General features: G+C 37.1%; 2 protein-coding genes across 8 annotated transcripts in view; one reads left to right on the top strand and one right to left on the bottom strand.

The window, feature by feature from the left end:
* Positions 1–420, bottom strand: part of Fam149b1 (family with sequence similarity 149 member B1) — a 52,528-nt gene extending 52,108 nt beyond the window's left edge. For 5 of the 7 annotated variants that reach the window (XR_012449747.1, XM_074079148.1, XM_074079141.1 and 2 more), the window contains exon 1: positions 117–420. Coding sequence is in view for 5 of the 7 variants with exons in the window: in XM_074079148.1 (XP_073935249.1) it covers positions 117–163 (47 nt within the window). In the remaining 2 variants the exon portion in view is untranslated. The remainder of the gene's footprint in view (positions 1–116) is intronic. The other 2 variants (XM_074079143.1, XM_074079142.1) reach the window with 2 other exon arrangements.
* A 173-nt stretch (positions 421–593) lies between these two features.
* On the top strand, positions 594–25,634 carry Ecd (ecdysoneless cell cycle regulator). Its single transcript, XM_074079140.1, has 14 exons — positions 594–726; positions 2,063–2,277; positions 5,840–5,957; positions 9,378–9,465; positions 9,578–9,756; positions 11,385–11,577; positions 12,095–12,223; positions 14,242–14,370; positions 16,314–16,399; positions 19,576–19,682; positions 19,793–19,976; positions 20,338–20,405; positions 22,905–23,119; positions 25,009–25,634. The coding sequence occupies exons 1-14, from the start codon at positions 722–724 to the stop codon at positions 25,243–25,245; spliced, it is 1,953 nt and encodes a 650-aa protein (XP_073935241.1). The 5' UTR covers positions 594–721; the 3' UTR covers positions 25,246–25,634.
* Positions 25,635–26,052: the final 418 nt, after the last annotated feature.

Raw genomic sequence — 26,052 nt, 5'->3', positions numbered from 1 at the left:
TCTCTTCCTAGCTCTAGGAAAGGAAAGGAGCCTTCGCTCAGGAGGGTCCCCAGAGTGCCCGCGGCCCGACTCAGCCTCCCCCGGCACTGGCTGGGTTGGCTGAGCAGTCCACTCACAGCTCCAAGCTCTGTGGCACGGCCTTCCGCGTGTATCTGGAGATCATCCTCCTCCTCCTCAGCCGCGGCCGGGGCGGGTACGCCAGGGTGGGGGCCTCCGGACCTGGCTCTCCCGCCGGCTCGGGCCCGACCCCCTCCTGCCACCTACCGGCCCCGTCTCGCCCCGTCGCCTAGACTCCGGGTCGCCCTCACTCCAGAGTTCCCACCTCTCCAGTCTTCGGACCTCCCTGCTTCCCCGCGGGGGCGGAAGTGACAGAGGCAAGCGGCGCCCGTCAAACACTCCCGCCGACGCGCAGTAGTGACGACACCCAAGGTTCCGGGAACTAACGGGTTTCTGACTTTCTCACAGGTCCCAGGAGGGAGTGGGGATCAAACGCGGTGTATGGGCTTTGGCGGAGAAGCTCCTGAGCCTGCGCAGTCACACAGTGGAAGAGAGGCGGAGGGAAGGTTCCACGACGGAGACGAGCGGCCGAGGCCCTAGAGCCGTTAGAGGAACTGACTTCATTTTGTCAGATGGAAGAAGAGAGCCTGCTTTGAGTACCGCGCTCTGGCTTGGTTCACCCGAAGGGTCTCAGGTCCAGTTCCGACGCTGTAAATCCTACACAATGAGGTGCGCTCGGCGCTGTAGGGTGGGTGGTACAATTGATTGTCTCTCGGGATTGAACTGACTGGTGAGTGTGTATCTGGATAGTGCAGGTTGTTTATTAATCCATTAGATGAGTAAGCTGAAAATTCAAATCGCTGTGTTAGGGCCATCCAGTGCAGTGCCTTTTTCTTTTTCTTTTTTTACCAAGCATCACCTGACAGCAATAGTAAGCTAGTACTCTTATTAGTAAGGAGAAACCCTTCAAAAGCAAAGAGAACCAGAAGTATGTCCTCTGAGACTTTAGGACACATAGTGGTAGGATCAAGAACCGGGGACAAATTATTGTTAATATTTTTTAGGTGGTACAGGGGTTTGAACTCAGGGCTTCCGGCTTGCTAGGTAGGCACTCTGCCGCTTGAGCCACGCCCCCAGTCCCCTGGGCACATTATTTCAATGTGAGATGATAAGGGTATGAATATTTTGTAGTTTCACCTACAATGTTGGTGAAGGGTCCGATTTAAATTCTGTAGCTCGAGAGAAATTGCTGTTTACAGCATATAAATGACACAGTTTAAAGCAGCAAGGGGTTTTAGGAATTTTAGAGTAACATTTCCATTCTACAGTTAAGGAGAAAGCTCCAGAAAGAGAAAGTAACGTCCCCAAAAAGCGATGCAACTAGTTAGTGGCCAAACTGGGACTTGTGGTAGTATTTAAGAAGTGAGTGTTAGTACAGCGTTTCTTAAATTGTGTACACACACTCCACTGCTAGTGCAAGAGCAAACATTAGTTGCCCAGGCTGTCGCTGAACTCCTGGACTGTAGTGATCCTCTTGCCTCAGCCTCCCAAGGAGCTGCGACTACAGGCACACGGATTGAACCCAGCCACATTTAAATTTTTATTATTTTATTTATTTATTTTGTGGGTGTGTGAGTGTGCAGTGCTGGGGTTTGAACTCAGGACCTTGAGCTCTTAGGCAAGCACTCTTATCATCTGAGCCATGCCCTAGCCTAATATTCTATTCTTACATACTTAGTTAATTGGATTTCCATTCAGAGTATAATACCAAAATTTCCTTTTAACATAATTTTTTTATCTTTTTTAAATTATTGTACTGGGGTACATTGTGACAACTACAAAAGTTCACAATATATCATATCAACATAATTATGTATATGGTGTCATTAAAATAATATTAATTATTACTATAGGTGGTATATGGTCAAGACAAAAAACATGATGAAAGGTGGATAACAAAATTTTGGAGGACATTGTTAATGTAATCACCTAGAAGAGTTTAGGGAATGGGTTGATATTTCTACATTGTTTTATGTGGCTTATATTATTGAAACTTTAAATGTAGTTTTCAAAGAATGGAGGAAAATATGAAACTTGCTACAACGGAAGACACCGTGGAGTACCGTCTGTTCCTGATACCAGATGAAGCAAAGGATCCAGAAAAACACAAAGAGATTCTTCAGATGTATATTGAGAGAATAATGGCCCAGTTTGCCTGTATTCTGGTCCCATATATCTGGCAGAATCAGCCTTTCAATCTCAAATATAAACCTGGGAAAGGTAAAGTAGTCCATACTTCATTCTGTGTTGTTAGAGATTTATATTCTCAACTTTCTAGATTAGTGATGCTTGCCTGTATTCGTTAAAACGTAATTTTTTTTCTTAATTCATATTGATAAAAACTTTCTAATCGTCATTACCAGAGGAATTAGTTTACGCTAAACATTACTAAGCTTATGGCTATTGTTTTGAACTTTAATTAGTTATTATTTAAACAAATAATACTAAATTATTTTGCCATAAGTAAGTGTCTGTAACAAGTTTAGGCGTAGACCTCTTTAATTGTAGTTCCTTTGGCTGTTTTGCAATCCTTATCTTGATAACATGTTTTGTAGGCTGCCTTGTTTCGTGTAGTTGTTTTTGATGAGGGTCTGCTAGTGACTTTGCCTGGCTTATAAAGAAAGAGAAATAATTGGGCTTTATGACCATCAGTTGCTTCTCAGAAGCATTTTGCATTTCCTTCACTGTTTTCTTGTGTTGTCTGTGCTTGAGATCTGACCTCTAGCAAAATCTGGCACTTTTTCAATCATTTCTTAGCTTTTCGAAAATGAATATGGATAGGTGACCAAGGCTCTACTCAACGTAGTGACTTATATAGGGTCTTATTTAGGATCAGGAGCCTGGCATCTTGTGATATGTCAATCTGGCACACAGTTTAGTGCTGTTATTTATCTTTGACTAGCGATTGCTAAATGCCTTCCCTGATATTAATTTTATTGAACTTTTATTCACTGGAATACATATGTGATATTTATTGACAGGAACATTGTCACATTAGTGCAGCACATCTAAAGCCAATCCCTTATGTATCTTCTAGAAAATCATTTTACTCTGTTTTCTCATCTTATTAATGGCATTGCCATCTACCTAGTCTTCCACACTCATTAGCATTTCAAAATTACTCTCAGTTCCTCACTTCACCATGTTTTGTCAAACACCAAATCTTGTGATTACTTCTAAAACATGCCGGCCTCCCCCCCCCTTTTTTAAACATCTGTTTGACTTCAGTGTAGGCCCTTTTTATGTCTTCATCTGGGAAACTGCAAAAGCTTTTTAACTTATCTCTGGTTCCAGTGTACAGTTCCAGGTAATTATTGCCACTTACCTTTGTAAACACAAATTTGGTGGTGCCGTTCCCCAGCTTAACATCCTTCAACAGTTTCCCATTGCTTCAGAAAAAGGTTGAAATTGAAGTCTAATATACAAGGTAGATAAAATAGGTATTCTAATGAGCTTCTGAAATTGAAAAACCTTGGGAGGTCTCAGGTGGCAAGAAGACAATTGAGTGGACTACTCTTCTCACCTGGTTTTTGCCGTGACAGCCCTGGAGACTCTCTGCATCGTACTTGTTTTATCTTTGTTTTGTTAATGTGACACGTAACATTGACTGGTCTTTATATGTTACATGATCCTTATATTCCAGGAATAAATCTCACTTGAACACGGTATATAATCCTTTTAATGTGTTGCTGAATTTGGTTTGTATTAGTCAGTTTTTCATTGCTGTGATAAAATACCAGAGAGAAATCAACTTCAAGGAGGAAAGGTTTATTTTGGTTCAGCATTTTAGAAGTTTCAGTTCATGGTTGTCTGGCTCCATTCTTTCTGGACTATGGTGAGGCAGAGCATCATGAGCATGTGGTAGAGCAAACTGCTCACCTCACAGGGCACGCGGAGTGGGGGAGGGGTGGAAAGAAGGAGAAACATGCCTTTTCAAGACACATGCATAGTGACTTACTTCCTAGTTTCTATTGCCACCTTATAATGCGACCAAATTATAATCTGTCAGTGGATTAATCCACTGATGACATTAATCCACTGATGATCACGTGAGCCCTCATGATCCTGTCACTTCCCAAAGCCCATCACCTGGCAACCAAGCTTTTAACACATGAGTCTTTGGTAACAGTTTGCTAGTATTTCATGGATGGTTTCTGCATCAAAATTCAAGGATATTGATCTTCAGTTTCTTATTTTATATTAATCTTTGTCTGGCTTTGGTATTAGAGTAATGCTGGCCCCATGGAATGGGTTCGTGAATGTTTCCTCTTTAAATGTGTTGTAGAATTCTCCAGTGAAGTGTCTGGTCCTGGTATGTGTTTGTTTTTTGCTTTGCTTTTTGGTGGTATGGAGTTTGAACTCAGGACCTCATGATTGTTAGGCGGGTACTCTACCACTTGAGCCACATCCCCATATCTTCTGCTTTAGTTGTTTTTCAGATAGGGTCTTCTGGGTTTTTTTTTGCCTGGGCCGACCTGAACCACTGATGTCCTTATGCCTCTCATAGCTGGGAGTACAGTTGTATACCATCACACCCAGGTTATTGATTGAGATGGAGTCTTGCTAACTTTGACTGGCCTCAAACCTTGATCCTCCTGATCTCTTCTTCTTGAGTAGGTGGAATTACAAGCATGAGCCGCAACACCTGACTTGCTTTTGTTTTGAAAGAAGGTCTCCATTTGTACAACAGGCTGGCCTTCAACTCACAATCTTCCTGCCTCAACTTGCAGGTGTGTACCACCATACCTGACTATAAAGAGGTTTTTAATTACTGATTCAGTATTGTTACTATTTGTTGGTCTCTTCAAATTTTCTATTTCTTCATGATCCAGTTAAGACCTGGATTAGGCTGTGTATTTTTAAGAATTTATCCACTTCAAGGATTATAGTATTTGTTTGTATGCAGTTGTTCATAGTATTCTCTTAGAATCCTTTTTATTTCTGTAGCATTGGTTGTAATGCCCCCTATTTTATTTCTGATTTTAGAGTCTTCTCTCTTTTATTCTATTAATGGTTAATCAATTTTGTTGATCTTTTAAAAAAAATGAAAACTTAGTATTGTTGGGTTTTTTTTCATTAATGTATTTTCTTTATCTCTACTAGTCTTTATTATTTCCTTTCTTTTACTAGATTTAGGTTTAGTTTGTTTTTCATTTTCTGATGCCTTGAGGTGTAAAGTTTGTTGATTTGAGACCTTGCACAGCTACAAGCCTTTGTCTTGACCATTGCTTTTACTGACTCCCACACATCGTGGTATATTGTACTTTCATTTTCAAGATATTTTCCATTTTCTTTTGTGATTTCCTCTTTCACTTGTGTGTTTCAAAGTTTTTTAATTTCCATGCATTTGTGGAGAGTGCCCTTGTTTGAAACTTTCTGGTCTTCTAAATCCAGCTTCCTGATATTCCCAGAATACGATAGTGCCTATCATGCCTCTGTGCCTTTACACATGCTTTTCCTCTTTTTGGAAAGTCCACCTCTGGTCATTTCTCCAGACATCCCCCAGGGCTCCTTTATGCTCACATAGCCTTTAGTGTATGCCTTTGTTGTAGTGTACATAATCTTGTTTTGAGATGGTTTGTTTGTCTGTCTCGTTTTAGACTCTTAAATTCTTCAAGAATAGTCATCGTGTTATCTTGTTCAGAACTACAACCATAGTTCCCAGAATAGTACTTGGATCATAGTCAGTCAATGAATGTTTGTTTACTTGAATGTTTACATGTATTATTTCTTGTGGTGACAAACTTATTTGCTTATATGGTTACTTTTCTCTTGTTTGCAGGGGGTGTTCCTGCTCATATATATGGCATAACAAAGTTTGGGGATAGCATTGAGGATGAATGGTTTATTGTTTATGTAGTGAAGCAGATTACAAAGGACTTTCCAGAGTTAGTAGCAAGGTATTGTCATTTTAATTATTCTAAAGGAATTGTGTTTTTTAAATTAAGTAATTACATTTTTATCCATTTAGTAATTTTTATTTCTGTGGTCCGGTGCAAATTGTTCAAATTTGGGACGCATTTAAAAAGTGACTATATTTTCTTTTTCTTCTCTTATGACTTCTTTTAGGTTTTGTTTTTTTAAATCCTAATTATAAAAGAAAAATATACATGGTAAACAAAATTAAAACAGTACAAAAGTTTGTACTGCTCTGGTTCCCCAGAAGTAATTACCATTTGGTTTGCCATTCCTTCCTTCCTTCCTTCCTTCCTTCCTCCCTCCCTTCTTCCTTCTTTTTTTTAAATAAATGATTTTTTAAATAGTCCCATAAAATTTTCTTGTGGATCTTTAAAAAAAAGTACATATAAATATGTTTCACAGATTTTTTTTTTTATTGTGAAGATTACCAGTGGTTTATTTAGTAAAGCAGGGCAAAGCAGGGAGAAATGAAAAGGGAGAAATGAATATCTTCTGAAGTGCAGGGGGTAGAAGCAGGAAACTCTTAATATGTCTCCCTCTTCTAGGCCATTACTGTATTTTTTAAGAAATCACATAGAATAAATTTAAAGAGAAATCAGTATAGGAAGCATTCTAATACGGTCTTTTAAAAGGGTAGTTTTCTATAATTACCTAATTGTGTAAACAGGGTGACCCACTCACTCATTTTTTCCCCCTACTTTTCCTACTCAGCCCCTAAAATCTGATCTTATACACACTAAACTTCTCCCCAGCAGAACAAAAGAAAAGGGGGAAAATTTTTGTAAACTTTTTATTATTTCAGTTTAAACATATGAGTAGAGAGAGTGAACACATATGTGCCCATCATCTAGCTTCAACATGTATCAACTGATAGTCACTATTATTTCATCCATACCCTTCCCCTACTTCATCACACAGAAAGATTATTTCAAAGCAAATCTCCAATTCTATGCCATTTGACCTTTAAATAATTCAGGGTATAAATCTTATTGGTAAAAATCGTATTATTTATTTATTTATTTGAGATGGCATCTTGCTCTGTTTCCCAGGCTGGTCTGGACCTAATAGGACTCAAGTGGTCCTTTCTGCCTCAGCCTCCCAGGTAGCTTTGACTTCAGGTGTTTACCACTATGCCCAGCTTATTTTTAATTTTTGAATATTTATTTTTTATTTTTTAACATGGAAAAACATATCTTTATTTACATTAAAATTAAGAAATCTTGGCCAGGTGCTGGTGGCTTACACCTGTAATCCTAGGGACTCAGGAGGCAAAGATCAGGAGGATCACAGTTCGAGGCCAGTCCTGGCAAATAGTTCGTAAGACGCTATCTTGATAATACCCAATCTTGATAATACCCAATGTAAAATGGTTGGTGGAGTGACTCGAATGGTATGAGCTCTTGCCTAGCAAGCATGAGGCCTGAGTTCAAACCCCAGTGCTGCCACTAAAACAAAAATGAGTTTATGCCCCATCTGTAATCCCAGCTAGTTGGGAGGATTGAAGTTCAAGACCAACCCAGTCAAAAAATTAGCAAGAACCCTTCTCAACAAATAAATCAGGTATGGTGGCAAGCACCTGTGATCCCTGCTACTTGGAGGCCAGAGATGGAAATGTGTTCTGAGGTTGTCCCAGGGCAAAACATAAGACCCTATCTGAAAAAATAACCTAAAAGCAAAAACAGACTGGAGGTGTGGCTCAATTGGTAGAGTGCTTGCCTAGCAAGTGGAAGGCCTTGAGTTCAAACCTCAATGCTGCCCAACAAACAAGCAAAGAAACTAATTTATATCTTTACAGGGATAATAAAGAGGGGCAAGGGCTGGCAGAATGGCCCAAGTGGTAGAGTGCCTGCCTAGCAAGCGTGAGGCTGGAGTTCAAACTCCAGTGCCACCAAAAAACCAAACCAAAACAAAAAAACCACATTACTTTTAGGGGTGGTGGAGTGGCTCAAGTATTGAGGTAGACCACCTATCTAGCAAGTGTGAGGCCTGAGTTCAAATACCAGTAATGGCAAAGAGGGACAAAACCTTTTGTAAATAATACATCATTATATACATAAAATTATATCATACTTACACAGCAGATATATAAAGTTCTTTAAATTCTGGGCACTTACTATATTATCAGGTTTTTTTGTTTTGGTTTTGGTGGGCCAGGATTTGAACTTAGGGCTTCATGCTTGCAAAGCAAGCTGTACTGCTTGAGCCACACCTCCAGTCCATTTTACTCTGGTTATTTTGGAAATGGGGTCTCCTGAGTTATTTGCCTGGGCTAACCTTGAACTGATATCCTCCTGATCTTAGCTTCACAAGTAGCTAGGATTACAGATGTGAGCCACTGGTGCCTAGCTCAGCTTTGTTTTTTAAGGAAAAAAAATTTTTTTAAAGAAAGAAACACTTTATCTCTGTGCCAGAATAATCTTCCTAAAGTGAAGCTCTAACCATTTTTACTGTCCTGCGCTTTAAAACCTTTAATTTTTTTGCCCATGAAATAAAGCATGTCTCATTGATTCTCAAAGTTTTCAAAATATTCTCAAAATGACATAACTGCTTTTCTAGTCTTGTTCTTACTAGTTGTCATTCTGCACATAGCTAACTTAAGTTGCCACCTCCATGGATTGCTTCTGGTATTCCCTCCCAAAAACATATCTCCCTTACATCTCTACCCATTGAAAGTGAAAAAAACAGTCAGGCATGGTGGCACATGCCATAATCCCAGCATTGGGGAGGCTGAAGAAGCAAGAGGATCATAAATTTGAGGCCAGCCTGAGTTTCATAGTGAGAAACTCAAAAAAAAAAAAAAACCCAAAAAAAAGAGTGGGGGGGAGGGGGAATAAGAATATATACGTGTGTGTGTGTGTGTGTGTGTGTGTGTGTGTGCACACATTCTTGTTCACTAGATCATGTATAAGCAAGAAATAGCAGTAAGGAGGGTCAAAATTGTACACATAGGGACAAAAGTAGGAGGAAGACATTTTCAGTCTAACTTTTTATATAATTCAAAATTTTTTGACCATGTTAATGTATTATCCTAAAAATGTAAGTAAAAAAATTAAGGCAAAAAATATCTTTCAAGGCCCAAATAACACTTTCTACATAAAGACTTTCCTAATTTCAGCTGTTTGTGTATTTTTTCCTCTTCTTATAGAACCCTTACACTACCTATATGTATTGCCATTGTTTTGTCTAATATTATTTATATACTTATTTTCTCTCCTTAACTCTCTAGTTCCTCATTATCATCTTATAGTCTCCTTTAGTGTTTAATGGTTCTTAAACTTTTTTTTTCCTTATAGCAATCTGTACATAGTATATACTCAAACATTTACTAAGCAGAGAAAATGTATTAGAACAAAAGGAATACATGCTTTTTGAATGCAAAATTGGATGTTCTCTTTCTTTAGGGTTGAAGACAATGATGGTGAATTCTTATTAATAGAAGCTGCTGACTTTCTTCCTAAATGGTTGGGTCCTGATAACAGTGCCAACAGGGTAAATATACCCAAGTTTAGAAAATGTATAGAGGAAATCACGCTGCATTATGTTTGTATGTGTCTAGAGTTTTGCCGGCCCACTAAGAGAATTATGATGTGCCATTTTGCAGGTGTTTTTCCACCATGGGGAGCTGTGCATTATTCCTGCACTAAGGAAGCGTGGAGCAGCACCCTGGTCATCTCCCACACCCCCCACACTTCCACAAGCACTCAGTATAATCTCAGCACACCCAGAAGAAGTTTTGGCTTCAGAATCTATACGAGCTGTTGTGAACAGGCGTATCAGAGGGTAAGAAATATGGCAGTGATGCTGTTAGTTGAGAAGCCTTTGTTTTAATGCAGTACAAGTCTTTCATTGAATGTGGAATGCCTTTCACCTGTATTAATGTTAATTCACTTTCGTTTTATCTATATGAAATAGACTAGCAAGTTAAATTTGTGGATTTTATATCTTTTTTTGAGATGGGGTCTTGCTATGTGCCCAAACTGGCCTTGGACTCCTGGGCTCAAGCAATCTCTCAGCCTTCTAAATAGCTGAATCTAGAGGCATGTGCCACTTTGCCTGGCTTAGATGTATTTTCTGTTTACCACTCAAAGGTATTATAATCTAGTCCCAATATTTTTGCATTTATTTACCTTAGAGATTGTGGCTAGGTTATTATCTATATCCCTGGGTAAAAATTTTGAGACCTTTAAAATGAAAACATAAGGAAGCAGAATGTGTTCAGTTTACCTGTTTGTTTTCCTGTGGCTCTGGGATGTGTGTGCTATTCTTTGACCTATGTACCACATAGGTCACGGTAGGCTTTATTCAGAGAAGAAGGAAGGTCTTAGCCTATTAGCATGTTAAGTTCCACCCATTCAAATGTGAGTATGTATTAGATGAGACCATTCAGGTCTTCACAATATTGAAAATATTTTAGCTTTATTTCAGTATACTTTGTACCAATTTCTAGAAGAATCAACTCTGATTTTATCTTTATTCCAAAGGATAGCAGGTTTTCATTTTTACTGAATTAACCATAATCTTTTTTTTTTTCTGGGTGATGCTGGAGTTTGAATTCAGTGCCTCATGCCTGTTACACAGGTGCTCTACCACTTGAGCCATGCCTCCACCCCCTTTTGCTTTTGTTATTTTTCAGATAGGGTCTCACATTTTTGCCTGTGGCCAGTCTCAGACCATGATCTTCCTACCTATCACCATGTAACTGGGAGTACAGATGCGTGCCACCACATCCAGTTATTTGTTGAAATGTGGTTTTGCTAACATTTTGCCCAGGCTGGCCTCAAATTGCAATCCTCCTGATCTCCGCCTCCCAAGTAGCTGGGATAACAGTGTGAGCCACCATGCCTAGCCCTTTTCTTTATTTTCTATTTCCTCCTACTTTATCTTTTTCCTTCTAGTCATCCGTACAGTCTTATACAGAATCTTTGTTTTCACCTTTGTGTTTCTTTCTACCCATTCATTCTCTCCATTTTTTTTTTTTTTTAATTGGAGTACTAAGGTTTAAACTCAGGGCTCTGTACTTGCTAAGCAGGAGCCATTCTCCCAACCCTTTTCTATCCTTTTTTTTGTTGTTGTTGGGATTGGGGTTTGAACTCAGGGCTTTATGCTTGGCAAAGCAGGTGCTCGCAAAGCAGGCACTCTGCGTTTTGAACCACACCTCCAGTGTGTTTTGCTTTGGTTGTTTTGGGGATGGGGATCTCATGAACTATTTGCGCAGGCTGGCCTCAAACTGTGATACTTCGGATCTCAGCCTCCCAAGTAGCTAGGATTACAGGTGTGAGCCACCAGTACCCAGCATCTACTCATACTTGATGAACCAAGTCAAGGTAATATGTACAAGGAGAAGTGAATGGTATAGGAATTCTAGACAGATACATATAAAATAAAAGCAATTTTGTTACTTGCCACAGGTACCCAGAAAAAATTCAAGCCTCCCTTCATCGAGCACACTGCTTCCTTCCAGCTGGCATTGTGGCAGTGTTAAAGCAGCGGCCCAGATTGGTGGCTGCAGCAGTCCAGGCATTTTACCTTCGGGACCCCATTGACCTGCGAGCCTGTCGTATTTTCAAGACATTCTTGCCTGAAACACGAATGATGACATTGGTAAGATACCTCTTTTGGTCATTTAGTTTCTCTCAGTGGAAAGAGAGTAAAAACATTATGTTAATTGTTCTTTATATCAGAAATATTCTGTTTCCTCTTATCAAGTTAATGCACTTCTTTTTCTTCTTTTCTCATACCCAGTGAGGGAAGTTTTCAAAAGCCTAACTCCTTATTTTATAGCTCTGTGTTTCAACCATATTTTCCCTATTTCTGTATTTCCTTCTGAACACTGAAATATTTCATCTCTTCCAGATAAGGATTATTCTTTATGTTCTACCCAATTCTACTAATGATAACTAAAATGTAGGAAGTACAGTAAATTTTATGGTATGTGAATTTTATCTCAATAAAGCTGATACTACAATCAGTACACAGTGAATAGGTTAGATCTTTGCATTTCACGTATGAATATATGAATATGAAGCTCACAAATGGACTTACTGTTAGGTTTAACTATGAAATGATAGAACAGTTTTCAGCTTCAAAAAAAACTCACGTTTTGTGTCCCACTGGCTAGGTCACTTTCACTAAATGTCTGTATGCACAGCTGGTGCAGCAGAGGTTTGTGCCAGACCGACGGAGTGGATATAGGCTGCCGCCTCCATCTCATCCCCAGTACCGTGCCCATGTGCTGGGCATGAAGTTGGTAATGTTGAACCAGCATTTATTCTTTTCCTTTATGCAAAAGGGCCTTTAACAGAATAACAACACAGCATAGAAACTCTAGAAATATGCCGTTTATATGAGAACATAGTAAAATGTGACACTTAAAACCAGAAGTTAAAAATGGATTGTTCAATAAATGTGATCTGAAAAATTATTGGGTTCCATCACACTTCCACCAAAATTAATTCCGTGTGGATCAAATATTTAAATGTAACATTGAAACGTAAAATTTGAAAGACATCACAGGAAAACTTTTTATAATCTAAATAGGAAAGGTCTTGAAACCATTAAATGATTTAAAAAAAAAAGATTGATAAATTGATTACATAAACATTTCTAGCCAAAGCATAGTAGTGCGTGGCTTTAGTGCCAGTTACTCAGGAGGTGTGAGGAACATTAGAGCCCAGGAATTAGAGGCCAATTTGGCCTCTAAAAGCAAAACCCTGTCTCAAGGAAAAAAAGAAAAGAGAAAAGAGAAAAAACTCAGCATGAGAAAGCAAAATTCCATAAAGTCAAAAGATAGCAAAAAACCTGGAGAAAGTGTTATATTTGCAGTTTAAATGAAAATAAAAAAAACCCTGATTCTGCTAATATATAATGTATTTCTGAAAGTCAATATGAAGAAGAATACTAACCAGTTCATTTTAAAGTGTTCAGAAACTGAACAGATAGTTCATAGAAAAGGAAGTACAAATGAATTTTAATTTAAATGTGAAAAATGTTGCCTCTTGTTTTTTTCTATGGTCTGGAGGTTGAACCAGGGCCTTAAGCATGTTAGGCAAGTGCTCTACTACTTGAGGTATCCTCTCAGCCTTTTTTTTTTTATTTTGTGTTTGAGATGGGGTCTTGCTACCTTTGCCTGAGTTACCTTTAAACTCTTGATCCTCTGTCTCCACTTACTGAGTAACTGTAATTATAGGCATGCACCACTACACCTAGCTTGACCCTTGTTCTTAATAAAGTAATGCTATTTAAATATAAAGCAAGCAAAGAAAAAAAAGGAAGGAAATGCCAATTTTAAGCTACAAAATAGTGTTTTTCACCATTAGATTGATGAGTATATGTCTGATAATATATACTGGGTGGTAAAAATATACAGAGAAAAAGACACTCTTGAACAATGTTGATAGAAATGTTATCGACCCTTTGGTACTTTTGATTCAACTACTGTGTAGAATAATTTGGCAATATCTATCAGAAGATATTTTGCTTAGTATTTTCACTTCTAGAAATATATCTTCCCATGTATTTTACATGTGCACAAGAAATATATGCAGGCATATTCGTGACAGTCTTGTTTGTAGTAGCAAAAGTATATAAACTATTTAAATGTCTATAGTAGGAGAAAAATTAGATAAATCATGGCCTATCCATGAAGTGAGATAGGTAAATGTATATGTGTTAATATGAAATCTTCAAATACATGGTGAAGTATAAAAAACAAAGAAGGTTGAATAGAGTAGGAAGACATACACACACAGATATGTGCTTGAGTGCATAGATAATGTCTGAAGGGAGATGTAATGACTTGGTAACAGTCTCCTTTAAAGTGATCTGGGAAGCTCCCTGTTTGAATTATTTTGCCATTTGCATCTATTATGTTTTTTAAATAAAGGATCATGAAATGATTCTTTCCCTTTCCTGTATCTGATACATGCTTAATTTATAATTTCTGTTAGAAGAAAGCTTTTGTAAACCCTTTCATCATCAAATAAAAATAAGTTTAAATTTCTGGTTTTACAATCAGTTTTTCAATCTCTGAATAGAAATCTTTATTTTTTATTATTTTGTTTCCCTTTATGAATTTTAGTACTTACAGAGATTGATTGGAAAAATTCAAAAAATGTTATAAATGACCACATTCCCATGTGTCCAGTCACCTAATTCTTGAGAGTAGGTAAATGGGGGAGGGGGAGAGGAAAGTAACTTAATAGGATGATACAGAAAAAAAAGAAGTAAAAAAGTAACTAAATAAAATATTCTGTCTATCTCATCTAGGCTCATGGATTTGAGATCTTATGCTCCAAATGTAGCCCACATTTTTCTAATTCCAAGAAATCCCTTATGACTACCTCACCACTCTGGGCCAGCTTCCTTGAAAGTTTGAAAAAGAATGATTACTTTAAGGTAGGACTTACTGTGTATTTTTTAAAGTGTACAATACAGAGAAAATTAAGCCAGTGACTTAAAGTTCTATGATCCATGTTTCAAAGTATAACTTAATTATAGAAGGTAACGTTAAAGGGAACCTCTCTCTAGTTTGATGATACTCATGTGTTGGGAACCAAAAGCCACAGTCTGACAAGGTCGCTGTGGCTTAGCAGCATTCTGACAAGGTCGGAATCTTCAGGTGCACCTTGTCTCTATCACAGTGGGAAGGAACGCTGAATGGTTTCCCTTGACCGATAAGAAGTTTATACTTAGTCAAGGACACTGGCAGTAAAAATACAGATGGCAAAAACAGAAAGGTTGTAACTAGGTTAGAAGAGTGTTTTGATGTTTAAGTCTCTTCCTCTTCTGTGTAAAACTTGCTGAGAAAAATAAAATTTTGCCAGTTGATCATCAGCCTGCTGGCCCTGCCCTCTCAATATGTGTTTTGCCGTTCCCTTCCTGAGTGAGTGTGTCCTTTCGTATGTCCTGTCTTGTTCATTCCTTTCTTGAGCCCTTTCGGGTCAAGGACCTCTGCAATCCCAGCACTCATGGTCTTGGAAGGGGTTGATGAGAGGGTGTCTGTGGACTGTTTCCAATATTAGAGAAGTCTGGGGCCGCAGTCATGGCTCAGTGGCTAGCAATCATGAAGCCCTGAGTTCAAGGACCAGTACTGTTAAATAAATCTACTACTACTTGTTTTAAGTGATAAAAGTTATTATTCGTATCAGATGAACAAATTGCAAAAACTTGATAAAGCAAACATAAAGACACCAGGCAGGAAAATTAGCAATGATGTGGATAAAAAAAATTACAAAGACACAACCAGTAAATTTCTCTTAAAATATTCACTTTCATAAGTTGTAAAGATAAGCATATGAGTACAGTAATGAAGGTAATTTTTCATGTTTCTCGAATGGGATATGAATGGTTTGCAATACAGTTGAAAGTATGGTAAAATTAATACTCTTATACATTACTGGTAACATTATAAATTGGTAGAACCTTAATTGAAAGTAATTTGATAAGTGTGATCCAAAAGCTACAGAAAGATTAAAACTCAGAAACTTCACTTTGAATAATCTTTTATAAGGAAAAATTCAAAAGTAGAAATGTCTATAAGAATATAATGATTATAAAGATTGTGTAACAGTATGAAAAAAACATGTATGATATAATAGTATGTTTTTAAAGAATATAAATATAAATGTGATGGCTCACATTTGTAATCCCAGCTATTTGGGAGACAGAAATTGGGAGGATCATTGTTTGAAGCCAGCTGGTCAAAAAGTTAGTGAGACCTCATCTCAACCAGTGAACTTGGCATGTTGGCACACACCTGTGCTCCTAGCTACCCAGGAGGCCATAGGTAGGAGAATCCTGGTTTTGAGGCCTGCTCCAGGCAAAAATACAAGGCCCTACCTGAAAGATAACTAAAGCAAAAAGGAGTGGGGGCATGGCTCAAGTAGCAGAGCACCTGCCTAGTGAAAGCAAGGCCTTGAGTTCAAACACCAAAAAAAAAAAAAAACATAGATTAGGTATGAATCTATAACTATGCATGTAGAAAATAGTTTAATTATGGCTGGCTTATGTTACTTTTGGTTGTTTGGCAAGCTTTCTGTATCTTGTTTTAGAAATTATTTAATAAATAAGTAAGTAATAGATATTGCTAGAAAACCTTCCAAACTGGAAAGAGTCCCTGAATGGTGAAAAGGACTGGGAACTGCTATATCTAGCCTAGTTCCTTCATTTCAACAAACTGGAGCCCAGAGAGGTACATGGCAAAACAGGGGCTAGGATTCGGTCCTCTTGATTCCTAAACAATACATCATATACTACTTCCCTGAAAGTTGCTGGTGATCAGGTTATTTTATTGATACCATATAAGTAATGTTCTAATAGATCATCATTATTTTTTTAAGGGACTGATAGAAGGTTCTGCTCAGTACCAGGAACGGCTAGAAATGGCAAAGAACTACTTCCAACTCTCAGTAAACCGGCCAGAAAGGTGAGTTATAGCAAGGATACCTATCACAAAGTAAGATAGGCTGGTGCCTGGGTAGTTCTTTTTAAATATTAAAATTTGTTTGTTGTTATAAAAGTAGCATAGTCATTTGTTTTGGCAAACACAGAAAGATGTAAGAAGGAAAAAATGTATACTAGAGAGTTGACCACTCTGGTTTATTGCCTTTTAGAGTTTTTTTAACCACTTGTGTTTTTCTATACTTACAGAAATTTTGTATTCTTACTCATAATTTTTACTAACTATATCTTATACTTTTCTATGCCAGCACAAAATCTTTATAAACATAGTTTTAAATAGCTGTACCATATTTTCAGCAAATGGATATAACACAATTTACACAACTATTTTTACTGTTGAGCAAAAAATGTAAATAAGCTTAAAATATCCAACATTTTAATTAATATTGCAAGAGAGTCTTCCATTTCCCATACCAGGTTAATTTTTAAATAGTTTTGTTTTTGCATTTTTGTGTTTTGAAATAAGACAGCCCAGACTGTCCTCATATTCACTCTGTAGCCCAGGCTGACCTTGAACTCTCTATCTTCCTGCCTTAGCCTCCCAAGTGCTGGGATTACTGGCATATACCACACCTGTCCCTTTAAATAGTTTTACACTTAAAATCTTCCTCCAGACCTGTTTTTGAATTCCCAATGTTTAGGTTTTTTGTTTTGTTTTGTTTTTTAAGTAACTGAATTAGTATCATAGACTTTCCCAATTTCTTTTAATAGTGCTACCATTCTTCTCATTGTCCTTGGATCCAGCCTGTAGATCCTGTTTATTATTATCTTGTGTCTTGCATTCTTTCTTACTGTTCTGACATTTTAGTTACTTATTTCTTGAACTATGTCAATATCTAAACTTGTTTCCCAACCTTTAGTGACTCTTTGTCCAATTCAGCCATTACACCTAGAAAAATACATTTCAATTTTGCTACTCCCTACCTCTTACAAATTAGTAGACATTATAATAGTAAGAACTGCAAGCACTAGAAGTATCTATCAAAAGTATATACATGAATTACAGTGCATTTTTTTTCAGATTTATTTGTCTATTTTAAATTGACAGATAAAATTATATTTATTATATATAACATGATGTTTTGAAGTTTATATGTACATTGCAGAATGGTTAAATTTAATTAAATATATATTATCACACATACTGGATGATACACTATATTCTTGAAAAATGCAAAGTAGATATTAAGTGCTCTCACCACAAAAATTATAACTATATGAGGCATTGTATATGTTAACTAGTTCTTTTTAGCCATTCCATAGTATATAGATATTTCAAAACATGTTACCTATAGATACATTGTTATCAAAAAAATCAATATATTGGGAAAAAAACGAATATGCAGAAACATCAAAAAGTAGAATCATACTAAGCATATTGTTAAGCAGTTTGTTTACTTAGTGTGATTTGAAAAGCCAAGATTTGATTTAAAAATATAGCTAAATAGTATTCCTCAAATATGCCAAATTTGGTTACTTCTTTACATTATGAACATTTGCTTTGAATCTGTTGTTATAACAATGTTGCAATTAGCATCTTTTGAGTATTAAAAAAAAAATTTGTACCATTCTTACCTCCTCCCTGAAGACTTCTAAATTTCTCTGTCCCCACCCCAGTGAAAGTAACTACCTTCTCCTGTGTCTCTCCTTAGCATTTGATATTCACAGGCTACTTTGTATTTTGCCACTTATTATGATTACTTGTGTATTTCTTTTCTCTCTCCTGGTAATGTTCACATAATATGGAGTGAGGACAATTTCCTATTGATTCCCCACATGATTTGCAATCATATTATCAATAATCATATTATCAATAATATTAATTACTTGATATTAATTATTAATTTGATATTATTAAATTAATGCAGCTTAATTTGCTGCACTCTAAATAGTTGAGACAATTCCATCAGTTATATAACAAGTCATCATGGAGTAACTAACTCACTCATCACATGAATGATCTCTGCTTAGTTCCTCAGCAGTTTATAGTAGGAAAAGCATGAAGTAGTATCAAGAGACTTGATTTCAAGCCTTTGCTCTGTCGAATTAAATATCTTTGCAAAGTTATAGAACTTCCCTGGGGTCTGATTTGCTCATCTGTAAAAAAGGATTATTATCTCCTCAACATAGTAATTAGAGGACAAATAAGAAAATATATTTAAGCTGGGCACCACTGGCTCATGCCTGTAATCCTAGCTACTTGGAAGACTCAGATTGGGAGGATCTCTGTTTGAGGCCAGCCTGGGCAAATAATTTGCAAGACAACCCTATCTCCAAAATAACTAGAGCAAAAAATGGACTGGAGGTATGGCTTAAGCGGTAGAGCACCTGATTTGCAAGTGCAAAGTCCTGAGTTCAAACCCTAGTTCCACCAAAAAAAAGGAAAAAAAAAAAGAAAGAAAATGTATTCAAAGTGCTAGTACAGCAAATAATACATGCTAAGTTAATTTAAATTCATACTGCCCTTCTGGATCTTCATATCTTCATACATAAAATACATACAAATTGAAAGAACTGTATGAGATCAGCAGCTTCATAATGGCATTCTATGAAGCCTACTGCAGAGCCAGAGAGGAAGGCAAGTAGGTAGGTCCCTGAATTCTATCTTTCATTTCAATCAAAGCTGTTTTTCTCTTCTATATTTTACAGATCCTGTATTTAAAATTAAGAGAAAAAAAACTGGAAGGAATTAATAGTGTGTTTTTAAACATTTGGTTTTTTTTTTTTTTTTTTTTGGAGGGACTGGTGTTTGAACTCAGACAGAGCTTCAGATTTGCTAGGCTCTACTGCTTGAGCCACTCTGGAAGACCTTTTCTGTGATGGTTTGTTTTGTTTTGTTTTGTTTTTTTCCCAAGATCTCACAAACTTTTTACCTGGGACTGGCTTGGAACTGAGATCCTCCTAATCTCTGCCTCCTGAGTAGCTAGGATTACAGGCATGAGCTCCTGGCTCCTGGCTTGTTTTTGGTTTTTTTGTTTTGTTTTGTTTTGTTTGGTGGTACTGGAGTTTGAAATCAGGACCTTGGCACTTGCTAGGCAGGTGCTTTACTTCTTAAGACATATGTCCAGCACCTCCCTTCCAGCTTTTATAATTACTATTCTAGCCTCTTTCATAAAGAAATACGTGTTTTATTTTTTATAGTTTGCTTTCTATGAGCCCAGGTGAAGAAATCTTAACCATATTACAGACAACGCCATTTGATCTAGAAGAGCTTAAGAAGGAAGACGCTAATCTTCCCCCAGAGGATGGTAAGTGGTGGACTAGGATTAGAAAGAAAACATCCTACTAAGTCCCCCAGGGTCTTCCCTGTCTCTCATGTGACTGTAGGGTGGCAATATCATGCTTTCTTCTTTTTCAGATGACCAGTGGTTAGATCTCTCACTAGATCAGCTGGACCAGCTACTACATGAAGCTGCTGGCAAAAAGGAATCACAGCCCATTTCCAAGGAGGAGGAGCAGAACTATGACTTAACTCAAGTCTCAGACAGCATGAAAGCTTTCATATCCAAAGTCTCAACCCACAAGGGAGCAGAGCTGCCTCGGTAATTTGTGTTACAGTATAGATATCTAAAGATTATATCTGAAATGTTGAAGTCATCCTCAGATAAATTACTGCTTTTATTAATAGTAGACCTATCTTGTAGGGGTACAGTGTGGGTTGGTCCCTAAATGCATAACCCTAAATGTACATAAATAAGGTATAATTCTTTTCCTTCATTAAACTTTCCTATTTCTGTTGTCATGCAAAGGCCAATAAACACAGGATTTTTTTTTTTTTTTAATTTAAGCTACAATTTTCCTTGTCTCTCTTTTGGATATTTCTGCTAATTTTCTAAGAATGGCACCACTTTAGAAAAAGTCTCAGTATTGTATTCAGGATAAATTCTCTTTTTCGTTTTGCAGAGAACCTTCTGAGGCACCAATCACTTTTGATGCAGATTCTTTTCTTAATTATTTTGATAAGATTTTGGGTGAGTTACAGTGTGATGTTTACTCTTACTTTGGAACTTTAAGGAATATGGCTGTTACTAGAGCATTAGAGCGTTAGATCACTAAGAAGTCAAACACCTGCCTGGTGCCTGTGGCTCATGCCTATAATCCTAGCTACTCAGGAGGAACAGATCAGGAGGATTGAGGTTCGAGGTCAGACTGTGAGACCCTATCTTAAAAAAACCTATCACAGAAAAAGGCTGATGGAGTGGCTCAAGGTGTAGGCCCTGAATTCAAACCCCAGTTCACCCAAAAAAAAAAACAAAGTCAAACACCTGCTTTCTTTTTTTTTTTTTTTTTTTTCTGTAATACAGGGGTTTGAAAAGTATCTACTTTCTTTTTGTGGTTTTGAGCTGCTTTCAAGCATGAATTACTGCCCTGTTGAATGATTTTACAGAGGTTATCTAATCAGTGGGTGACACAGTAGCTGCTTATTAAATATTGGAGTGAAGGAATGTTGTGTGTCTAGGTGTAGGGTTTTAACCTTGGCTCCTAGTCTATATTGGGTGTTCTTTTTCTCTTTCAAACTTACTATTTTACAAATCAATAAGAAATGACAAATGCCTCGGGGCATGGCTCAAGTGGTAGAGCCCTTACCTAGCATTCATGAGGGCTTGGGTTCATTCCCACCACTGCAAAAAAGACAAATTGCCAAATAAAAAATCAACACAGGACATAAATAGGCAATGCATGGAAGAAGAAAAATAGTCAGTAAATGTTTGAAAACAGTTTACTCTTCCTAGTAAACAAGAAAATACATAATAAAATGTGAACTTAGTTTTTTCCCCATCGTACTGGATTTTTTTTTAATTGATAATCTGTTTTTTTAAGAGTTAGAAAGTAAACACTTGTCAGGCTCTGAGGATGGAAGTGTAATTGATTTTTCAAAGAACATTTTGCCACTCTAGAATATTCAGGACCTTTGACATAGCAATTTCACTTCCAAAGATGTACTCTATGAGAAAAGACAAATGTGGTCATTGCAGTATTGCAGTAACAAAAAATTAGAATATCCTAAATGCCAAAGATGGAAATGGTTAAATAAATCATTATATATTTGTATTATGATACATGTTATGCACAGCCATAATAAAGAGTAAAGTTCCTGTCTGTATATTGTCAGAGGAAGACCTCTAAGAAGTAGAAAAGCAAACCATAGTTCAATATAAATAGTATGATAACATCCAGGTTAAAAAAACCACAACTATAGACTGGGATCAGTGGTCCATGCCTGTAATCCCAGCTATTCATCAGGCAGAGATCAAGAGGATCTCCATTGGAGGCCTGCCTGGGCAACCTGAGACCCCATCTTAATAAACCAGGCATGATGGTTCACACCAGCATAGGTAGGAAAATCAAAAGTCTGAGATTGGCCCCAGGCAAAAACTTGAGGCCCTCCCCCCAAAAAATAACTAAAGCAAAAAAGTCTAGTGGTGTGGCTCAAGTGGTAATGCCTCCCTAGCCAGCATGAGGCCATTAGTTCAAACCCCAGTACTTGCTGGGCAATTGTGGCTCATACCTGTAATCCTAGCTACTTGGAAGGCAGAGATCAGGAGGATCGTGGTTCAAAGCCAGCTAGGGCAAATAGTTCAAGAGACCCTATCTCAAAAAAACCTTTACAAAAATAGGGCTGGTGGAGTTGCTCAAGGTGAAGGCCCTGAGTTCAAGCCCCAGTACTGCAAAAAACAAAAACAAAAACAAAAACCAGTACTGCCAAAAAGAAAAAGAAAGAACCCCTCTATGTTTTATTTTATATATGTATATATATACAGAACCTCATAGGTTAAGGCCTGATATTGACCAAATTGTTAAAAGATGTCTCAGAGAAGAGAGTGAGCTATGAGACAGTACTTCTGTATGGCTTAAATGGCAACATCAAGATGTAGTCATTTATTTAGTTTTAAAAATTTTTTTATGTATATTTTATGTGATGCTTGGGATCGAACCCCAGGAGCTTACATATGCTAGGCAAGTGCCCTACTGCTAAGCTACACATCTGGCCCAGTTTTAATTTTTGTTCTCTTTTTCTTCCTTTATAATTATTACTATTTCAAGCTTTTTGAGACAGGGGCTTTCTGTGTAGGCTCAAACTCTCAATCCTCCTCTCCCAGGTGCTGAGATTACAGGTACGGGCCACCATGCCTGACTAGGTTTTTAATTTTTTAAGAAAAAAATTTTAATTAATTGAATTCAAAATAAAAGTAGGCTGTCAGAGTGGCTCAAGTGTAAAGGCTCTGAATTCAAACTCCAGTACTGCCCCCTGCAAAATTAATGAATAAAATAAAGTAGAATTTCTTGACTCAACCTGTGAAATTTCCTGCAAATAGCTGCTTTCATTACCATTTCTGGAAGGTATTTTTGTGAAGTGGTTTGACATCTATATTGATTCTTATCTGTTTGTAACATTCTAATTCTTTTGAGAAGTATAATCACACAAAAGATTTTACCAAATGGCTCTTTCTGTGTTGGGATCTGTATAGGGCCAAAGCCACAAGAGTCGGACTCTGATGATCTGGGTGAGGAAGACTTTGAATATTTAGACAGTGATGATGACTTAGACCTTGGAACGCAGGACAACAGTGAAGAGGCTTCTCTGAAAGGAGCTCTTGGCAATCTCAAGTCATATATGGCCCAGATGGACCAGGAACTGGCACATACCACCATTGGCAAAAGTTTCAGCACTCAGAAGCAAGTGGTAAGTGTGTTTTTATAACTTCTCTCCCTTTCTAAGTCTGTTATGTAGGATAGCTAAAATCACATTTTATCTTAGTTTTTTCATTTGATTTTGATTTGCAATAAATAAGAACACTAATTATATTTATTTACTTTTTATTTATTTTTTGGTACTGGAAATTGAACCCAGAACCTTGCACATGCAAACACATATTCTATCACTGAACTATATCACAAGCCCAAGAATGCTAGCTTTTTCCTAACTTTGGTAGGATGAAAGATTATAGGGACTATGTGCTATGGTACATACCTGTAATTCCCAGGTACTCAGGAGACTGAGGCAGGAGCATCACTTGAGCTCAGAAATTTGAGGCCAGTCTAGATAACAAAGCGAGATCATCTCAAAAAAATGAGGGCAGGAAGCTGGAGTGTGGCTCAGTGGTAGTGTTTAGTATGCGTAAAACAAAAAACATTATAAACTTGTTTCCTAAATACGTTATGTTACTTAAATCTTCCTATGACCTACGCACATCATTCCATATGTAATTATAGCCAGGCAAAGTAAACTATTACTACTACACATTCTAATTTAGACAACTTATAAATATAAATAATGTCTGTCCATGTTTAGTACAGATGTAGGTGGTATGAAATTGGGCTGCACGAATGATGGTTCAAAAGACCCCCTCAAAGCAATAGTTCAGTTTAAAGTGGTTTCTCCGGCCTAAAGTCATAAGTTTGTTTTTATATGTTTCTCTAATGTAGAGCCAAATGTAGATGTCATCTTCCATTCATAATTTCATCTTCATTTGTATGCCAGCACCTTCTATTCCTAGACAGAGAGACATTATGGAAGAGCATAGAGTTTCATGAATCAGAGTGTCAAATCTAACTCCGCCATCCATTGTGAATGTGTCCATTAACCAGTAATCCTCATGTCACAGAATTAACATGGAACCAAAAGAGACAGCAGTATAGCCCATAGCAGGCTCCTAGCTAATGTTACTTTCTCTTGCTTTGCTCTTTTAAACCACATTTAATACTGTAATAGATTTCAGTAGTGCCAAAACCTAATAGAAAACATATATTAGATTTATCTAAAGCAGAATTTCTTAAATTTCATTGTGAATATAAGCTACCTGAGAATCTTGTTATAATAGGCTTAGATTAAGCAGGTCCTGGATGAGACCTGAAATTATGTTTCCAGCAAGCCCTGAAGGATGCAGATGCTGCTGGTCCATGGACCACATTTTGAGTTACAAAGATGTAAAGGCCTATATAAGTCAAGCTGCAGTCTTTCTTATCTTTTCCCCAACCTATAAAATCAGAGATCCAAGTAATAATTCATAGATTTTGTGGCTGGATCCCATAAAGCTTTTTTTTTTAACTTTAAGCTTTGATGTTGAGAAGGAAAAGAAAATTAACTATTTCCATTTTAAAAAGTTAGATTCTTTTTTTTTAAATTTGTTTTATTTGAAAACTCTCAGGCAAGCCATGAATGTACCTCCTTAATTCTAGTTATCCCCTCTGGAGACAAACTCTTTCAAAATAGGGACAAACTGGCTCAATTTGTAGAAATTTTTCTGAGAAAGAAGAGTGTCATAATCTTTTATGAGTTTTTTTTGTTTGTTTGATTTTTGGTGGTACTGAGGTTCAAAAATGTGGGGCCTTGCACTTGCTATGCAGGCACTTACCACCTGAGTCACACCCTCAGCTGTGTCATAATCTTTAGGACCAAGTTTTAATATATGTGCTAAATCAGTTTATTAGACTTTATTTTTACTTTATATCACAAAGGACAAGAAATTTCACTTTTAATTTGTCATGTGTATTATTGCTTAATTATAACTTTTTATCGTAACTAACATCCACCTAAGGGGATATTATTTCATGATTTTCTTTTCCCTCCAGAATAAAAAACCACCATCCCAGACTACCAATAACAATTCAGAAGAGGAAGACTATGGTGCAGGAGACTCTGTAATGACGCCAGTGGATGTAGACCTGAACCTGGTTTCAAATATATTAGAATCCTACAGCTCCCAAGCTGGACTGCCAGGACCTGCTTCCAACCTTTTACAGAGCATGGGAGTACAGCTCCCTGACAACACCGATCACAGACCCACAAGTAAGCCAATGAAAGATTAACCAGCATATCTAGCTTCTTTTTTTTTTTTCTCTCTCTCTTTAAATAAACAATGAGTCTTAAATATATTCATTTCTACTTTACATACTCATTTAGTAAAAATGTTCCTTATTACAAGTGTGCCGTCTCTGCACAGGTCTCTGTGATCTCCACTCAGGTACACATGAGGGTTTTTTTTTTTTTTTTTTTTTTGTCAAGACAGAATCTCACTGCGTAGCCCAGGTTGACCTTGAACTTGCAGGTTGACCTCGAACTTGCAGTCCTTGTGCCTCAGCCTTCCAAGTACCACACATGAGGTTTTGAAATTAGGATAGGATCAAGCCCCAAGGCAGCCTCTGAGATGAGAAGATTTACACACTCCATGTTAATAAAACACCCTACTAAAATGCTCTCTTGGTGTAATTCTGAATATTTCACTTTTCCCATAAATATATTTATCCTCAGTCAATATATATTCCAGGTTGGCAAAATTCCAAATCATTCACTTTCTTTCTAAATTTTTATAATGAGGTGTATGTACAAATCTTAAGGTATAGTCCTAAATTGAAGAATTTGTTTACTTTTTAAATAACAGCTTCACTGAGAAAAAAAAAACCTGCTTCTTTAAAGTATACAATTAAGTAGTTTTTTACTATATTACAAAATTATGTAGCTATCACCACTATCTAGTTCCAGAATATTTTTATCACTCCACAAAGAAACCCTATACCCATTAATGGTCACTCCCTATTCCCTCCTCTATGGATTTGCATATTATGGATATTTCATATACTGGTACTAAACTTGTTTAAATTAATTGAGGTTTCATA

The sequence above is a fragment of the Castor canadensis genome, chromosome 7 (assembly GCF_047511655.1).
Source record: "Castor canadensis chromosome 7, mCasCan1.hap1v2, whole genome shotgun sequence".
In the NCBI taxonomy this organism is placed as follows: domain Eukaryota; kingdom Metazoa; phylum Chordata; class Mammalia; order Rodentia; family Castoridae; genus Castor; species Castor canadensis.
This window is presented reverse-complemented; position numbering and strand designations above follow the sequence as displayed.

Bases quoted from the DNA above. Each gene is read 5' to 3' on its own strand.
- Ecd (XM_074079140.1), top strand. The intron at 14,371-16,313 runs GTAGGACTTACT...TATTTTTTTAAG, and splicing joins AAAAGAATGATTACTTTAAG to GGACTGATAGAAGGTTCTGC. The intron at 16,400-19,575 runs GTGAGTTATAGC...TATTTTTTATAG, and splicing joins TCAGTAAACCGGCCAGAAAG to TTTGCTTTCTATGAGCCCAG.